Source organism: Pollicipes pollicipes, unplaced genomic scaffold, assembly GCF_011947565.3.
Source record: "Pollicipes pollicipes isolate AB1234 unplaced genomic scaffold, Ppol_2.1 Scaffold_1600;HRSCAF=1878_pilon_pilon_pilon, whole genome shotgun sequence".
In the NCBI taxonomy this organism is placed as follows: Eukaryota; Metazoa; Arthropoda; class Thecostraca; order Pollicipedomorpha; family Pollicipedidae; genus Pollicipes; species Pollicipes pollicipes.
Window position 1 is genome coordinate 12,613,410 of NW_023595962.1, and position 18,863 is coordinate 12,632,272.

Below are 18,863 nucleotides of genomic sequence, written 5' to 3' on the forward strand. Positions count from 1 at the left end.
GTTATTCTACCCCACATGAATCGAGTTGATTCTGATAAAAGCATTTGTAGCCGCATTAAGATTTGAATGAAGCTTCATTCTAAAACTGGTCTGGACACAGGCGTCTGAGTTTGTGCATAAAATGACGAGATGGGAAGGAAATCAATTTTCTCTTCATTTGCTACTTTGACATGCGTTTCATTTGCTTTACGCTGCCGTTTATAAGGCTTAGACCGTACCGTATATTTCACTAAAGGAATCCAAGGGCTGAGGAAAATGAATAGCAGTGCGCAATACGGCCAGATATGATGCCGAGGTTCCCGCTAATGTGCATGGTTGGCATATCAAAAATCATAACGGGAGAACAAAAAATGGTGTGGGCTATTTGAGTCGGAAATCTGTGGGGACGTGTTGTTGATATATCTGCTAAAGGCCAAGCACTTCAGCAGATTTTTCGAGGAGGTTTGATTTAGCTACAGGAGTTTGTGCGGTCTATGATTGTGCAATAGCGTTAAACACGGGAAAGACGGTAGTAAGGTAAGTGAGGAATTGCACTATCATAAAAACAGAGCGCACGAATCACCCGAATGGTATCTAAATCAGTGCATGTGTATGTTTACGTACGTGTACGTGTGCGCACGTTAATATCGATATTATTTGATTCGCAAACGCGAACGGTTGCAAATATACAACTAAATTGAACACAATCACCACCGTATATGACCATCATTGGCAACGAGATAAAGGGACGTTTGCTTGTTTAATAAATCAACAAATTTTTTGTGGTCGTCCTCATCTTTGTGCATCCGCGGCGCCTGAGATAAGAGACATCTACAACCTTTGCCGAGCCGTGAATACGGCACCGAGCTAATTAAATTACCAGTGAAATCCAGATGAAACATGGCTTGACGCCTCGGTACATTTTCGAGCCTGTCTCAATGGCTCTAAAAGTCTACCAAGACAGACGCCCCAGCGTAACCATGACAACCATCCAAGGCGAGCGGGCGGTCAGGTTTAGACGGAATATCAAATGGGACGTCTCGCTTGGAGCTCAGGAAAGAGAATGGTAAAAAACGCACACAAACAGGCACATTTCGAAACACAGGCGTCTGATGCAAGCAGGGATCAAAGGGGTGGTCATGTGACCTAGGGTCAACTGAGCGCGCGCGGCCGGCATGATCAAAGGCGACGTTAGACGCGGCAGTGGGTCCCGCAAGGTCAAGGCAGAGGTCAGCGCTCGAGTGTAGCTCATATGCGCGTGCGAGTACGACTCGGTTCGGTTTGCGGCTGAAACGCAACTACATGCTGATACTCGGAACAAACTATCCTCAGTCTTTCGTTGCAACCCGTGAGACGGCGTTCACTGACAGTAAAGCTGTTTAGGTGGCATTTTCTGTCTGAGGTAAAAACACTCCGCCAAGAGTGCCAGCGACCTTGGTACATTGTGTTATATCATAGCTGGTGGACTTGTGATCTCCGCTGATAGCAAAAGAACGCACGCGATATGGTGGGTGAACTCGATGTTCATCTCTTCCCGAAAAAGCCGACCTCTGCGATTTGACCCACATTGCTCAAAGTCAAGGGTGACTTTAAACCAAACAGCCAGGAGCCATCGCAATCCCCAGGTGCACATGCACATGCAGCTGCGACTGACAGCTTGTCCAGGCGCTGGTCATGGCCAGGTTTCATATCTGTCTAGGTGCGTCTGCTGACAGGAATGCCGCGACTCGTTTCTGATGCGCTGAACAAATCAGCAAGCGTTGAAGCAGTTTCTGCGTGGGCCGCGTTGAATACCTTTTCGTGTCTTCGTTGACTTACCCAAGAACTTTGTATTTAGTGCTAGATATGTTCGCATACGCTTGATGTGGCTGTTGGAGACATGCATTTGGCATGCTGGTTGAACCGCACGACCACGTTCATTTCGTCGATAAATTGTTTGAAGTATAACCATGAAAACGGTCGCGACGAATGGCACCACACCAAGCGGGTTTAAAACAATCTTTCTCGATGCTTTTAGAAAACGCACCACGAGAACGTTGCTCGTGTTTTTTTGTACGTGTCGGGCAGATGTGGGTCACCTCTTCACGTGATCATTCCTGTCCGACTGCTAAAGGCTGAAATGCCAAAAGAGTTGGCGCCCACGTCAGTTCTTAACGGATACTGCAATGACATGCTGTATGCTACCTACCCACCACCCCATAGCTGAACAGGCGTAAAATAGTACATCAAATCCGATAGAACTCTGCCCAGTGCACGAAAAAAACAACAACGCGTACTAGTCTCCTGCGAAATGTAGTTGCAAGTCTGACGCTATCAAATGCTTGATTTTTTACCTTTTTGGTCGGAACTTGCTGACAGCGCAGTCCGGCATTTTTTCATTCAGTCCACAAGCTTGCCACATCTAAAACCAGCGATGTTTCACCGCCTCTTAGTTACAGCCTGGGGTATTGTTGCTTTTTAGTTGACTGCAACTTAGGCTCCAGCCCCTCCCAAACTTTGCGAAGAAAGTGGGCAAAATGCATAGAAAATCCGTTTGGTGCCATATTTTTTGGGTAAGAATTTTCACTGATCAGCCCCTGACATTCGAACGACATCTCCGGTTCAAACTTTTTAGTTGTATGTTCAGGCTTTCAATTCAAAACATACGCGTGTTTCTTCGGTAAGTCTCCAGTACGATCAAAAAAATAGTCAGTTTTGTTTTTGTCAAAGCAGCCTACAAAACTTACTCGGGGTCTCCACTCACGGGCCGGGAGGGCTGACGGAAATGGCTGCAGATGATTGATAATGTTTCTCCCAAAACGCAGTTGAGTTTTTTGGAGTTCAGTCTGAGTGGTCACGTCAAAGCACTTCTGTGTGAAATCGACTCTCTGACTCCTGGACCTTGGCGTCTCATCGCCTGACTCGACAAACGGACCCGTGGTGGGTCAGAGCCCATTTCCTCACTGACTCGTGGCCCGAGCTCCATCCACTGAAGTGACGTCATAGCTACACGTCAATAGAAAACAACTTAACTTCAAAATAAGGATACAAGTAAAATCAGCTGATCCAACCCATGGAGACATCCAGCGCTCGGGGCTGGCACCCTTGAATATAATTCGAATGATAGTCATTTGCACGTGATCTGTCGCTGCAGCTGGCAAGTGACGTCATCGCCGATCGCAATTTCCACATGAGATCGAGACCTGCCTTTTCGCCGGGTATACAAGATCGTCGACAGCGCACCGACCGGTGCTAGGCGTTGCTATGTCAGCACCGACGAATTACTTGTGAACAAACGCACCTATTTCGCCTCTCGGACGAACAGGGAATGGGCTTGGTCGTGACGTCATAGCTGAGGAATGGGCTAACCCGAAAAAAGGAATGGGCTTCCATTGGCTTAAACAGAATACGACCCGGAGCTCCAATGTCACCAGACGTCACTGGCAGACAGGCGTGTGGCCAGCCAACGGCCTACCGCCAGCTGTTGCGCTCTCGGAGCCTGCGGTTTCCGGCCGAGACTGGACCAGAGGCGTACTGCCGTAGCTGTGCTGAAACCGGGCGCGGCTGCGGCGTGGGCTGAGAGCTGCGCAACACCGGACACCAGCTGGCCAGGGACGGAGCTGCGGCCGGCGGCGCGGGAGCGGCCGTCCGGAGGCCGGGAGCCGGAGCCGGAGGCATCGATCCACAGGGGCAGGAGCCAAAGCCAGGGGCGACCGTCCGGAGGACAGGAGTCGGAGCCAGCGGTGTCGCTCCACAGGGCAGGAGCCAGAGCCAGAGGAAGCTGTCCAGAGGGCAGGAACCAGAGCCGGAGGCGCTGCTCCGCAGAGCAGTAACCAGAGCCGGAAGCGACCGTCCGGAGATAAGGAGCCAAAGCCGGAGGCGCTGCTCCGCAGGGCAAGAGCCAAAGCCGGAGGCGGCCATCTGGAGGGCATGAGCCAGACATTTCTCTGAAATCATTCCAATTACTCTAGATAAGCGAGACTCCGCCGTCAGTCGTCTCATTACTGCCAAATATCGCCAGCGCCAGCAGAAGATCGCCAGACGCCAGCGCGTGAACGATGCGTTAACGCCTCAGCGAAGACAGCAAGCCGTCGGCTGACAGAGCCACTCACGAAGACAATGCCGACCGCGTGACGGCACCACTCGGAGACAATGCCATTGGTCAAGCGATATGACGTCCATGGGGACGACGGATTGGCCTCTGTTGAGGAAACTGGACGGCCATAACGAGGCGACGCGGTGGAGGGTTTCGTGTGGCGGCGCTCCGATGCCCAGATGCGTTGCAATAGTGATGGTGATGCCCAGCTATTGTTGCTTTTCCCAGTGACCTCGAGGACAAGGTCCGTATCCCCGAATTTGGCCGCGTTTGTTACAGCAGAGGTGGGCCAAGCCCGAGCGGTGTCTGGAAAAGCCCGCGAGGAAAATGACAGTGTTTGTAGATGTGAGCACAACGGAAGCCTGTCGATGAAAGCCAGTGACGTCATTTGTAGGGGGCAGGCGAAATTCAGACACGCTTATTATTTAATTATAATTATGGCAATCGACATGACGTAAAAATAGCCGCTTGGTCACCTTGGTAAACAAAAACCAACTAATGACAGATGGAGTTGAGGTCCAGCATAGAACCCATTATGTACAAATGTACATTCGCAGCTGATGGCTCTTGTGTCATAAACATTAGAACTTGTCTAGCATTGACAAATTACACCTATGCTCATTGACAACTTTCACCTGCTGTTAGGATCTCATATTTAATGGCTAGACACCAGGGCGATTTTAATGCACAAAGGAATAGGCAGCCATGTGATGGAAGCCTGCATCACGCAAGACACTGTATTGCAGCCTGATTTAACCCCCTCCAGACTGACGGCTCGCTCTTCCACTGAACCTGCCTTAAATACCAAGATCACAGCGAGACGGAAGCCATTTTAAAATATTGAGCTGTGTGGAGGGATTGAGCGTAATTACAAACTGGTACATGTCAACAAAGCCCCGAGCTACGTTTTAAGCCTGTATTGCCTTAATTTCAATCGCAATGAAGGTGATAGTACAGAAGGTAAATGGCAGCATTTCTTTTTCTCCGAGGAATAAGGGTGTTATTACTACGTTATCTATGTCAATAATGTTCCTCGCGAATATACTGAACAACTAACATAATCTTGAACCGAAGAGGCATTTTAGTCAAAGGCATTTTATTCAGTTGACATGCTTTTTTTACTACACCCGTATAGCAATCGTACTTCAGTCTGGACCACATCTTTATGTAAGTGACTTCATGAAAATGAACCGAGGAGTTGCTGAGCTATAACAATAGCTAAAGTGGGTATTATCTCTGCATGCGCCGTTCAAAATTAACATTTAATTTCAAACCTTTTGGCGTTACGTGTGTGAACTTTTGGCGACGTGGCATAACGTACTTGATCTTGACTTTTTACCTTGCATGGGCTTTGAAGGGCCCTGGAAATAGCCGATGTCAAGTAATTTTGCACAATGTGTGCGACAATAGTAACAACATAGTAAGATCTGGTCAGGCTTTTGCCAGCTCCCAATGTTTAACTGAGACATGGCCAGCAAACTGCGTCTGTGATGACTTGCTTTCTATATATTTAACTATATATTTCAATGATGCAGAATCGTAATGTCCAGCCTTGAAATGTTACATCTGGACACGATTTTGATAATGTCTGAATGTATTACAAGCCTCACACCAGTGACACCGCTAACAGCATCGATAAGGAAACTTTTTGGCTGCTTTGGAATTTAGTCGCTTCAGTTGCTTCCCGTCCCGCTTGTGGGCTTGGGATATATGTCTAGGTTGCGTAAGTAACCTAGTAATAGTAACTAGTAATAGTAACTAAGTAAGTAAGATTTCATTTGATTGAAAAATCTTGATTTCCTCGAAAAAGGAAATGCTCCGCTTGGCCGATGGATATTTCAACATGGCAGAAAGCGATCAGGATCATTGCGGACATTAGCTAACGGAGCCGATGACCAGCTCGACTGTAAGATATCACAGGCACGCATCTCACACAAAGGGAATAAGTGTTTCTGCATAGCAAAGTAAATGTCTTATTACGTGCCGTTTTTATACAAATAACCTGCTCACATTGGAATGCGTCGTTAAATCCTGAGATTCAAGAAGTGAAGCTACCAATGCATTTTCACAAATGTATTCCAGGTTATTACAATCTTTGCCGCGTCATGTGTTGCTACGTTCCAGCTGAATAAACTGAACCGAGAAAAACAATCGCACCCCTTTCGTTTCATGCTCTCTGCTCGCTCGACTGTTCAGTGGACTGCACCACCTCCAGACACCACGCCGTTCACAGGCACGGGACGTGCAGACAAAGGGTGTCACCTTTCACAGAAGGCCGCGCCGCCACGCCGCAGGCTCACACCCGTGCAGACCACTGCCTTGTTAGCAGTTGCTGAATAGCGCTGGCGCGGAAGAGCCGTTTGCGCCGCGGTTGTGCCGTTGTCTGTTTGCGGGCTGAGCAATAATTCACGCTAACCGTGGAGAGAGGGCGGATATCAGGCGACGCGATCCCAGCATCGTCCGCAGGTGACGGCGTCACAAATCAAGCGCAACTTTAGTGGTGAACGTGACACCGTTATCCGTCTTTGTAATCCTCTGCAAGGGTCGCGTGAACATGTGGTTTTTCCGGTCTGTGTTGGCGTTCGGAGCCAACAACGCGCGGTGAGCGTCAGAATGATGACACTGGTCCGTGCTGCCTTTTGGAACATAAACACAGGGAGGCCGACAGGTGCCGCCTAACGACCCGCGCTAATGACCGAAAGATGCGCGGAGATTCGGCCAACACAAGGCCATCGATGCATGCATTTATCCATGTTTGATACTTTCAGAATGTCGCTCCAATTTAGTGCGTGTAAGCGGTGGCTATGATAAGTGGGCCAACGGTATGAACAGCAGCTGAAAACAGCCTTTGCCCATGCTGCTGCATCCACCGACATGGGGAACAGTTAACAGCGCGTCGCTTGCTGCAGCCCGTTAGCGCTCGAAAATGGACGGAGCAAAGACGAAATGGACCAAGATTCGTAAGCATGCCACCTAACTCCAGATATACCAGGCGGTGACCTAGCAGGGAACGGGGTTTGCCAGGCAGCAGATTGGATTACAAAACAGACGGGGTACGGCGATATTCCTCGCGTGGGTGGGAGGGCCGCGCGCCTGGAGCTTTGTGCCGCCGGTCGCCGGGTCACAAGGTCAGCCGCCGAGGCGGGGCGGGGTCACAGATGTCAGCCGTTGGTTGTCTGGGGCTGCGGCGCAGCGCCGGCAGAGATGACGTCACATCCCCAGGCCGCGCGCGCGCTGTCGCCCGCTGGGTCAAACGGTTGTCAAGGGGATGTTGAACACGGAGCCCAGTTATGTTGACTCTGCCTGAGACAGACTGAAGTCTACTGCACCATTTCGCCGTTGAAACAGAGGAATACACTTTCACTCTGGGCGGAAGCTCTGGGGTGCTCATAAAACCACTAATATAGTTTGCGACTGGCTTTTTGAGCCTGGCGCCACTAATCGCATTGCACCGAAGCGTCCCTAGACAACCGACGACTCAGCGTACTACGACCAGCGCAGCGCAACAGTATGTGGCAGTCATTAGCGAGGTGCTAGTTAGCGTACGTTGGCTGACGGCCATTTGGCACGCACGGGCGCCGACTTTTAACAGCCTGTCGTCTCACAAGTAGTGCAGGGCCACCCGGTGACAGAGGGTCAGTGCAGGGTAACCGATGAAAGGGGCGGATGTCCCTTTCACAATGTAACCTATGAAAGGGACGGATGCTCCTTTCACAGGGTAACCTATGAAAGGGACGGATGCCCCTTTCACAGTGTAACCTCTTTCACAGGGTAACCTTTGAAAGGGACGGATGCCCCTTTCACAGGGTAACCGATGAAAGGGGTGGATGCCCCTTTGTTCTTCTTCCGCGGTTCATCCCGCATCCTCGCGACGCCCGCTTGTCCAGGGCAGGTTGCATGCACCAACCATGAGTGGGCCCAAGAGTATCTTTGTGGGGATGCCACCCGAGCGCTGAGCACACACTCAGCAGAGGGGTCCCTGAGCACGCAAAGCCTTGGCAGATGGGTCCCCCAGGTACATGTAGTTTGTCGCACCGTTATCCATTCCCCTTCATCCAAAGGCCCCTGGAATGGAGATCGCTGGCTGAAAGGGCTCTAATCCAAATAACCAACCCCGACGACTCACTGGGCTGTCTAATAACTGCAAACGTCATAAATTCTCACACCCACCACGTTCTTTAATTGCCCAAGAATAGACTTTGTGTCAGTTAGCAGAACAAGCAAATGCAATGTTTGTTTTCCTTTGCCACTTCCATAATCTGGGGAAAAAAATATTGAACTCGTTATCCAGCGGCACTGGGTATGAGCTTCAGAGCGGGCGCATTGTTTCGCCCGACTGACATGAAAAGGTCAGCTGGCAACTGGCCAACAAGGGTCAAAACGGGCCCGAGGCGGCCGTGCCGGAGCATTGTGCGGCACGTTAACTATGCACTCTTGCCTGGCGAAAGGACGAAAGCAGCATTATCTGTTTAATTGGATGGCGCCATTTAAGCGAGGGGTTCAGGGTGTATGTAAGTAAGTTTCGTCCAGTCGGTACTCATAAAAGTTGCTAGGAATGAACTGATAACACAGCAAGTTTGATTCCAGGCTAAACGCGAAGGGACGGGTTGCCACATCAGGTTTTGAGCTCTGTATGCTGGGGCAGCGTCTTCGCCGCAGGAGGAAGTGTGCAGGGTCAGTCCTCCCAAGGCCTCACGAAAGTAACATGAATCGCATTGGCATTGCAAGGAAAGAGACCCCTAAAACCCTTTATCACACGCATCCCCCCGTTGTTTTTGTGAAGAAGCCTCGGCCTGCAGCGGCTGTGTAGGACAGTCTCCAGCCACCGGCATACACAGCTGGCGTTCCTTTGCACCCGTCTGAAAGCTACTACAGACGCCCCCAACAGCCGGCTGACCCCACGGCCTTTCGCATTCGTGAGGCGTGTGAGCTACTCAGGATGCGCAAACCACGCCCCAGGCCGGTCTTCCTCCGCGGAAGATTTCAAACGAGCTGGGTACTTTCACTGGCACTGGCATGAGGACCCGCGATTGTCTTGGCGCGCAGTGCGTTCTCCAAACCGCCGTTTACGGATTCAATTTGGCGTAATGAAGGGCGACGGTGGAGATTGATGTGTCGAAGGGCGACGTTTAGAGTGATTGGAACGGATATTAAGCATAACTGACCGGCACGGCCGTCTTGTTGGGGACCGCGCGGCCTGATTGGAGCTGCTGGATTGGCAGCGCAGGCCTGGCCGGAGCGCCTACTGGCCAGGGAAAGGGCAGTTGAGACTAGTGACACTTTAACGAGATCTTTTTTGACAATTTTTTTTCACAAGGTCTGTTACTGACAAAGTCTTTGTGACGAGATCCTTGTTGGCAATTGTTTTTCGGCAAGACCTTTTCTGACAAGATTGTTTTTGGACAAAATTGTTTTTGACGAGATCATTTTGACGAGACCATTTTAACAAGATATTTTTGACATAATTATTTTTTGACGAAACGCTTCACAACATCCGAAGCGGTCCGAATCTTGCGAGAACGAGCTGCCATCAGGGCGGAGACTTCGTAATGTGTCATGCGAGTACTGACAAGACTCAAGATGAGTCCAGCAGTATCCCAGCAAAGATGTGCGACGGAGTGGTCGGATGCCTGTCTTGATGAGGTGCTTCTACGACAAGGTTGTGGCGCAGCTAGGATTCTTAATGGGATGGGAAGGGGGGGGAGGGGGGTTGAGAATGGGGGAGCAGAGCTTGCTGGATGCGCATCACGTGGATTTTAACTTTCTGTCATGAACCATCCATGGTGAAAAACGAAAAAAATCCGGGCCAAATGAGATCCCTGAACGCGTAGTAAGTCTGAAAATGACCCGCAGATTGGCCAGCCGTTGCGGCAGGACGTTGCATTGCAAGCGCTCGTATGTAGTGCAACCATCATGCATGATTCTATTCGTGGCACTAGCATTGTCCCAATCTATCCATAAAACTGCAACCACCATTTTTAGTCATTATTGTCCCACGTGTTCAAATGGGCTCATCCTTCCTGTTTCCCTTGACGAGTGGGACTTTCCACATGCGTATTTCTGGGTCACGAGCCCCGAGTGATCCTTAACTTAAGCATGGACCTCGTTTAGAAATATGTGACCTTAGATTCTGACCTTGAAATGCCTTTAAAGCTTTCCACGCCGAGACCGAACACGGGAGTGCTGCCGCCGCCAGCCGAGGCCGAGAGAGACGGGGGATACGGTGGCCGCCACTCGAGGCCGGGGGGGGGGGGGGGGGGCAATGGCGGTCAGCAGCCGCCGTCCGGTGTGAAGATGGCGGCCAGGTTGCCAGCTGTCCGGCTGAACCATGCTCCGATCCGATCCCTGGCCCGATCCCAAATCTGATCCCCGACCCGATCCGCGATACGATCCGCGATCTGGTCCCCGATCTGATCCCCGATCCGACTCCCGATCTGATTCCGATCCGACTCCCGATCCGACTCCTGATCCGATCCCCAATACGATCCCCGACTCGATCCCGGACCCGCCGGTCTGTGGCGGAGCACGCGCCGCCGACGCTCGGACACGCCCGCGCGCCTCTCTGCTGCCCCCCTGCGCTTCTCTGTTGCCTCTGTTGCCTCACAGCCTGCATAAAACGGCCGGCGCAGATGAGCGCGCCACACGCCCCTGAGCATCGCCCGGTGCTTCGTGCTGCGGAGATGCGCCAGACCGGAAGCTGCAATGCAGTGTGATGACAGCGTTACAACATCTATGCTGCTGCCGGGCTCGGAGCGGCGGTGACGCGCGCCTGTGGGAGATTATTTGACGACGAAGAGCGGCCAGAGATGACATGGTCGGTGATGCAACACGCTAGGGTGTGCGTTATGAGGCTTTTTATCGGCGCCCATCAGCACGGGATGTTTTAATAACGTTTCGCGAGGATGACGAAACACATGCCTCGCGGTAGTTTGTTGTCGCATGGTAGTGGTTCTGATTGCTGGTGGGAAGTGAACTGAATCATGGGTTTGAAGCCCGCGAGTCGGTCACGCGGCTTCCCGCGCTTGAAACGAACCGGAGTTCGTTATTTTCATAATGCTGGTTAAGTTTCAGCTATGAGAAGACGAGGGTGGTGGAAGGCCAACTGTAGCATGATTTGTCTGGTTCGGCTCCATCTCCACGATATAATGTAATCATTCACACATCACGTGATATCCGATCCGATATCCGATGACACTGTTCACTGACACTGTTCACACTGTTCCAAAATTCGCGGTGATGCCACTGCGGAAACATACGCAAAGTGTGGAACAAATGGAGCATACCAGGGAGGCTGGGAGACCAAACAATGACGTCATGAAAAATCTTCCGCAAGAAATGCACACATGAAGAGTAAGGAAACACACCAGTGTGAGACATGTGTATGAAAGTGTTGAAAAATGCTAAATATATGATGGAGTCCTGCAGCCACGTCCTACTACGTCCTACTACGTCCAGCTTCAACTACGTCTGCAGCTGCGCTCCGAACTGAGTTCGTGCGAAGCGTAATTTTAAAGTGTATTAGTTTAGAATTTGGCGGCTTTGCCTGTCAATCCTCTGACGTGCACGAAGCCGCCGAGTCACGTGATCACATCCGGCTCCGGAAAGCCTACAAGTTTCAACTGTCATTTGCTCGGCGCGTCTCGGTTGCCATGGTTGCGCGCTGTGACAACCAATGAGGGACTTATTCACGGGCGGCGATGGGGTGCCATACTCTTTTTAAGGTAGAGTAGCGGCTGCTGGGGTAAAGTCGCGGCGAATCTTGGATGGCGATATCGACGTAAACGCATGCCGCGGGTGCAGAAACGCTGCAGAACACGTGCGAAGGTTGGAAAACTGAAGCCCGGTTCCGCCATGGATGAACGCGAATACGTATTGAAAGCATGGGCATGGCATATCGATCGAGTCAGTCTTTCGGTTTCAACGCATTGAATGAGCTTGATTTCGGCAGAAACCGCCCTGCGGAAGCCACCGCGCGCCGCGCCGCACTTTTGCTGTCGTTTCGTCGGCGCGTCGGCTGGCCAGCACGCGCGCCTGTTTTTGTTGCCGGTCAGCTGAAGGAGGGAGCAGGGGCGTTCCCAGCATTATGGCTCCAGGTGGACGGAAGAGCGGGATCCCCGATCAGCTGGGCCTACAACCGGCGTTGGCGGGCAGGGAAGGGAGGGGGAGGGACGAATGGGTCCCCGCGTGTGTTTTGTCTACCGCGGACGCTTGGTACTTGATGACCAATATTAAAGCGGCATGTTTGAGTGAAAAAACTTAATTACAATGATGATGATGGCGATTATGATAATGACGACGAAACTAAATGGTGAAATCCGGAAAACTCTTGACGGGACATGCAATTGGAAACTGTGCAAAATATGGAAAAATATCAGCGCGTGAAGAAGTTCAAGCGCATGACTTGGATGCAAATACTCCGATAGGTAGCATTAAAACAAGGCACTCAGTGCACTAATGTGTCCAACAGCAGCATCATTCGAAATCAAATAAATTAATGCGTTTTGCCTTGATGCCATCAAAATGATATGCTGGCTTGCCAAATTATTTGTTATACTTTTCACGCTGCACCATTTACACACAGTTTTTGATAATGAATGAATAAAACATAATAATTCACTCTCAACCTATTAAGCCGGCATCCCACACGCACGTGGGCCTCTAACCAAGTAACATCTGCAAGGTGTGCTCTTGTTCCTTTGTCCGCATACATGTGTGCAACAACAGGTGAAATTTCCATTTAACACTATATCATATTTCCTTCGTCTTCCGTTGGTTGGTGCCTTTTCATAATTTCTATCTTTTCCAAGCGGCCATTGGACGCTCGGCCTTCAGCTGCTCACCACGTCTGCGCGGTCATCCATTTTTGTAGTCGCTATTACGCTATCGTCGGAAAAGCATCTACAAAAGTCAGGATGTGCCAGTACGCGGAGATTAATGTGAATGTCGCTGCGGAGGACATGTATTATAATGGTGTAACGGTGAGTGTACTAAATATTGTAAAGGTAATTGTGAAAAACATTGCAATTGTAATGGTAGGAAGTATTTTGATTGTAAGAAGTATTGCAATTGTAATGGTAAGAAGCCTTGTGACTGCAGTTATAATATGACAACAAAATCGCATTATTCGAAGCGTGCCTGATGCCAGCGCTGCGCTGTGTTCCACTGCGTCATACCGCGTTTCTCCCCGTCTCTCACTCCGCCTGCCGCTACTGAGCCCAGCGATGTCTGCCACCTCCGCGCCCCCCGACAGCCGCGCCTGGACGCGCCCGTGGCGCGGGCCTGACGCCTGGTTACCGCACCACCGTGGACAGAGAGATTAGAGGCGTGGCGACAGATGGTGCGGGAGGCGACCGGAAACAGCGCTCCGCGGTCGTGCAGGGAAACCATGCGCCGTGGACGGGCCGCCAACGCGGCACGCTCCCGTGGTGCCCGCCCACGGCGCGTGCGCACCGGGTCTAGCGCAACGCCGCTCATCGCTTGAAGTGTGCGCGCACAGCGCGCCGGTCACGGGCGTGCAAGCAGAAGAGAGCGGAGGGGGGGGGGGGGGTGGCCTTCACCTAGCTGAGATCTCGGTGATGCATGGAGAGACACTGACCGCCGTCAACGTCATTGGGGCTTTACGACGCACTCAGCTGGTGAAACTATGAGGCGTCACCCGCCTCTCACCCTGGCAGGAGGAGCGGGCCCGCGGGGAATCGGACCCCGTACCTCCTGTTAAAGGACACTGATCAAAACCCGTTCCCGCCGGCTGCGGTTTTTGGTAGTCCGTGTGCACCCAGCGTGGGATACTCCCCACGGAAGTGGTCTGAAGCCGAAAGGGCTGATTTCCACGCCTTCACAAACAGGGTACCAATCGCTGTTACCCGACATATGCAGCTGCCATTTCGAGCCCAAAAGGCGAGTCAAAACTGTTACCAGCGTTGTATCAGCTCCAGTATGACCGCTCATGGTGTACTTTCCTATGTCGTTGGGGCGGGGGGGGGGGGGGGCGCAGCCCTTTCCCAGCTTTGAAAAGAAAGTGAGTCAAATGTGGCGAGAACCCCGTTTCTGTACCGTTATTAGATATAGTCACTTATCTCTTCAAAATATCTTGCTTAACTACACGTCTGTTGCCATACTCAGCTGGCAGGTAGCCAGTCACGGCAAAAAAACATTTAAGCAGTTCTTGCTTACCAATTTGAAGCATCTTATAATATATCTTACCAAATATATTTCATGCCAAGACTGGACAACAAATATTTGGTATCGCCAATAAACACCACTAACGTAAATGCTGATGAACAAAAAGGGCTTTTTAAAGTGATAGATAATGAGTCCGATGCAAATGATCAACAACGTCACAATATGGAAAAGCAGTATTGAGGCCTTCAGGACGAATTCTATGACGTTATTTTACAATCCTGATCGCACACGTCTACCTGGTCTGCGCCAGTGTGCAATGCATCCCAAAGGGTTACAGTCTCCGTTGAAAAAGCTGTCAGAAAAACTGTAAAACTTCAGCTGCCCGCTGATTCTGTGATGACTAATAACAGAGCGCACTGGCATCTGTCAAAAATAGAAATATTCTACGTCAGTGATGGGTGCCAAGCTCAAGAGGCGGAAAGCACTGTCGGATGTATCATGTGGTGATGATGATGGAGAATCTTCCTCTTTTTACGGTTGTGTTTGACCCATGGTCTTTTCTCACCTGGGCTCCGTCATCTCAGATCGAACGCGTTTAAGACTATGTTACTTCTGGCAGTGAATAACTGCCGCGCTGTAGTGACATGTCCAAGTGCGGGTGGGCTTTGCAAGTAATCTGCCATTTTGTATGCATGAGCTAGCACTGGAGCTTAAAAGCTGCATATGAAAACGACTTTGTAAGATAACACCAACTAACTTCTCTGAAAAACAATGTCTTTTAAAGATAATTTTAATCTCAACCAACGTGCTACTAAAAGAACATCCGCCAAATTGATAATTTAAGCACGCGAAAAAGACATATTTGTCCTGTATGAAAGGTGTTGCAGAGCACAGCAGCGAAATCCAACACAATGGATATCCCATCAATCCATTTCAGTATTACGTTTGATGGTCTCCGTTTCGTACAGTCGTTCCCTGCACAGTCAGTCTGTGTTCTACCCTTCCCTCACCCCCCCCCCCCCTCTCCAATTTAACGGTGCTGTCGTTCTTTCCAAACTCCCGCATTGGAGATCGCTTTTGATCGCTTTTAGATATCATCTGTTATTTAACTAATTATTTGGTATGTGTGAAAGTAGAGCAGTAAATGAATGTGAACACAGCCATGTTGGATTATTGTCGACGTCGGCCTTTCTGACGAGATCTGCTGCTTTCGGACGAGATCTGGGCTGGCTTCATCACGGCATAGTCTACAGCAGGCATATATATCTGCTTAATATGTGCCTGCCAATTTTAATGCGCTGGTACATAGATGCTCCACATGGCGCTTCAGAACCTTATTTGGACCATCAGCCAATCATCAGTGAAGCGCACGTGATATTGTCCATTGTTATGGCACGGCACACGCTGGCATGAAAAACGTATAACCGCAATAAGTTTCATGTTACGACAGAGGGCTAAGAAGGGCTTGAATATAACTGCAGCCATAGCAAGCATGCCGCTGTTGCACTGCTCATTTCCAGTTGTTCAGTCACTGGCTGAGATACAAGCCGGCGCATAGGTGGAATTTAACAACACCAACAAATACAAAAATACTGAGCACGCAAGTGAGCTTCGTATCCCAGTCCTAAATTTCACTTTCCAAAATGCTGGGCACGGGGGTGCTTCACCTATGACATCTTACCCTGGATCCGTGAGTCCAGGTCCGTGTCAGTACTCCAAAGCAAGCCAAAGCCAAAATAGCAACACGTGCTCTCCAGCACATATTTCGAGCTATCCCGAAATGCTTGACGGTCGTCACGGTTTGCAATGCTTGTGCGCGTGTCCTGGTGGTCCGGTGATCAGTATTTGCTAGCGGCAGTGCCGAGACCAGAGGGATCGTTCTTCCGGGAGTCTACTTTGCGTTAATGCACGTGGCTGACCTAACCAGTGGCTGCAACATCCTTGCGCTCAGATTTCGGAGGCAGCAAATCAGAGATTACACCAGGAGAGCAGCACACTTCAGCTGAGCTTGTCCGCAATTGTGAGGGCAGATGCGCAAATAATTCGATTTGCTTTGCCGCGGGTATAACGAAATGTGTTGTGTGTACGTCAGATGCTGAGCCCGCACAGGTACAGTCGGTCTGTCTGGGTGCAGACTGGGTGTGACTGTCGGGCGCGGGCTGGAAGTCTGGACTCACCTTCATGGCTGATCCTCTCTGGGGACGGGTGCTGCTACGAATGCGTTGTCAACGGCACTTACTATCACTTTTGTTGAGCGGCGCCTTGTGCGTGCGACACCGGTGGCGCCTGGCGGCAGCTTAGCGAAACACCGTCATGACTCGAGCCATCGCACGAGCCGGTGAGGAAAAAGGTGATTTCATGACCGCCGCCTCAGTACCCGATTTACCAAACAACCCTCTACATATCTTCATATAGCCTTCAGGAAAGAACACAAGTGGGAAATCAGTTCGCCGCTCAACTCAAACGACCTCGAAAGTACTTTTCAATAATGGGGAAATTTGCGTCTTCCAGAATTGCAAGATGTTGTTCGGATTGCGCGATACCATGATTTGCGCAACATGATTGGCCGCGTGATGTGGTCGGGACGTGTAACAACCTCTCACCTTCCTCACCTTGCACAACATATTGTGCCGAGGAAGCAAGGCTATTTGCATTTTTGCCCATTTCGCCAAGTTGCTGAGGCGTCTAAAAGCCTGTTAGACCAAAGGGCTGACGGGCAGCGATAGGGATGATTCTGACGTCAGCCTTTGGGGGTTTCGATGGGTAAATGCGCGTTTTTCACTTACTATCGTATCCTTCGCAACTGTCTGAACATCTCGCTGCTGTGAAGTGCACGTAACAGCGAGCGAGAAGAACCAACGAGGAGCGTGGTCACACGTCCACAAACGCCGTTCGTTTCAGACGTGTCGTGTGTCAGTGTCTCCGTCGTCGTCCTCGGGTCGCCGCAGAGGCATGACCCGAAGGCGAAAGAGACACCGAGCCATCATCCGACCAGGATGAGTGCCCAATTAATTCGTGGCCGCCGACGCAACCTGATAAGAGGGCTGGTGTATGAAGTGAGGGGCGGCCTGCTGATGGATGACGTTGCCAGTAAACGGCCCTGGCCTGTCCGCCAGGCCCGGTCTCTCTGAACCGTCTGCGCACACCAAGAGGCGTTTGTCCAGAATCGGAACTTTACACCAGGGGTCAGGCAAAAGTTAGACGTTTGGGAGTATATTTGATAGGATACAATAGGCTACACCCGCCGATAGAATACAATAGGATACGCCCGCCGATAGGATATAGTAGCATATGCCGTATCATGATCATCCACGAATAAGCAAGTGCGAGCGACAGCAGTATGGGAAGGGAGAGAGAGTCGATTATTTGACCAAAAATGTAACTAGACCAAGCGCAGGATACATCAAATTATGATGAGTTGGGATTAAGGGGGTCTCGACGGCAAACGGTCATGCAGCGTCCATCAGGATACGTTAAAAGAGCCGTACCATGCCAGTTTTATATATTGCAAAGCCTAAGAAAAAACAACAATCTAAATAGCTACTCAAAATCAAATACCGGAAAATCTCATAGCTCGATTTTCCAAGCAAGTGCCACAAGTGATAAACCACCCATGACAGGTACGATGCACTGGCAAAACGGGTTGGTAAAATGGACAATTTTGCTCACACAAGGCCCACAGAAATTAACAGAAATATACATCTGAGCAGTCGAAGCGTAATCTGATTTTATTGGGCAGCAGTCGGATGAGAGCTTGACATCATACACTGCTGATATTAATGAGAGACCAAAAATCAGTCAAATGCGAACTAGGCCGGCAACGCTTCGTTCACGATGTCAGGATGCAAACAGCTATTGGTTCAGATCTTTTGAAAGTTCTTGAATCTGACATGTTAGTATGCACAAGGCGGCCATGCCGTGGCATGCTTAGGTCCACGTGCTCTGTGTGTGGGCGAAAACATAAATGCCTTGCCCATACGCAGTTATTGTCATGAGTGTCGTGGGCATGCAAAAAGAAAACATGCCAGGCCACGAACGCATCCGCAAACATTCTTGAAAAATCTTGGTACGCTGCGATCATGCATCTTGGTATATTTAAGCCTGCACTAATCGATGCATTTGATACAGGCAGCCGTGATAACAAAATCCCCTACCTCAGATCCTTTTTTATTTTCAATGCGTCTGACATTTTTTCCAAAACGTAAATGGTCAACAAAGCATGTTAGTTCGTTTTACTTCATCTCTATCCGTTTGGACGATCTGGGTATTACGATCACGGCTTGTCACCTAGACGGCAGCCTGTCGCAATGATTCCGGTTTAGAATGTAACGTCATTAATCTTTGGATGTCTGTCTCAGAGCTGCAGCAAACCGACACACGATCTACACACCTGACCACATGTGTCCATTTTTCGTTTCGGATAGCTTTGCAATTGTATTGGTCCAAGTAACTGCTGGTTGGTGCAACATACCTAGGATTTTTGAGACTTCGACAGAGACGAATAACGACACGTGAGTGGAACAGCAGGATCTACAGAAAATATATTTCATTGCTATCCCTGAGTTCTTGGCGTTACTTGTGTAACTGTCGCAGTTAGGGTGGCTGTGGATGTCCTAGCGGTAAAATGGAATTGTTGATCTATTCGCAGCTGTCATGTCGCCTCTCCTGCATGCAGTTTTATTCACTT

The 18,863-nt window shown here is 50.2% G+C and overlaps 1 protein-coding gene across 1 annotated transcript in view; it reads right to left on the reverse strand.

The window, feature by feature from the left end:
- LOC119104027 (cold and drought-regulated protein CORA) overlaps window positions 1-16,381 on the reverse strand; it is a 28,796-nt gene extending 12,415 nt beyond the window's left edge. The window contains exon 1 of the mRNA XM_037227753.1: window positions 16,354-16,381. Coding sequence (XP_037083648.1) covers window positions 16,354-16,359 — 6 coding nt within the window. The 5' untranslated portion in view covers window positions 16,360-16,381. The remainder of the gene's footprint in view (window positions 1-16,353) is intronic.
- Between the last annotated feature and the right edge of the window lie 2,482 nt (window positions 16,382-18,863).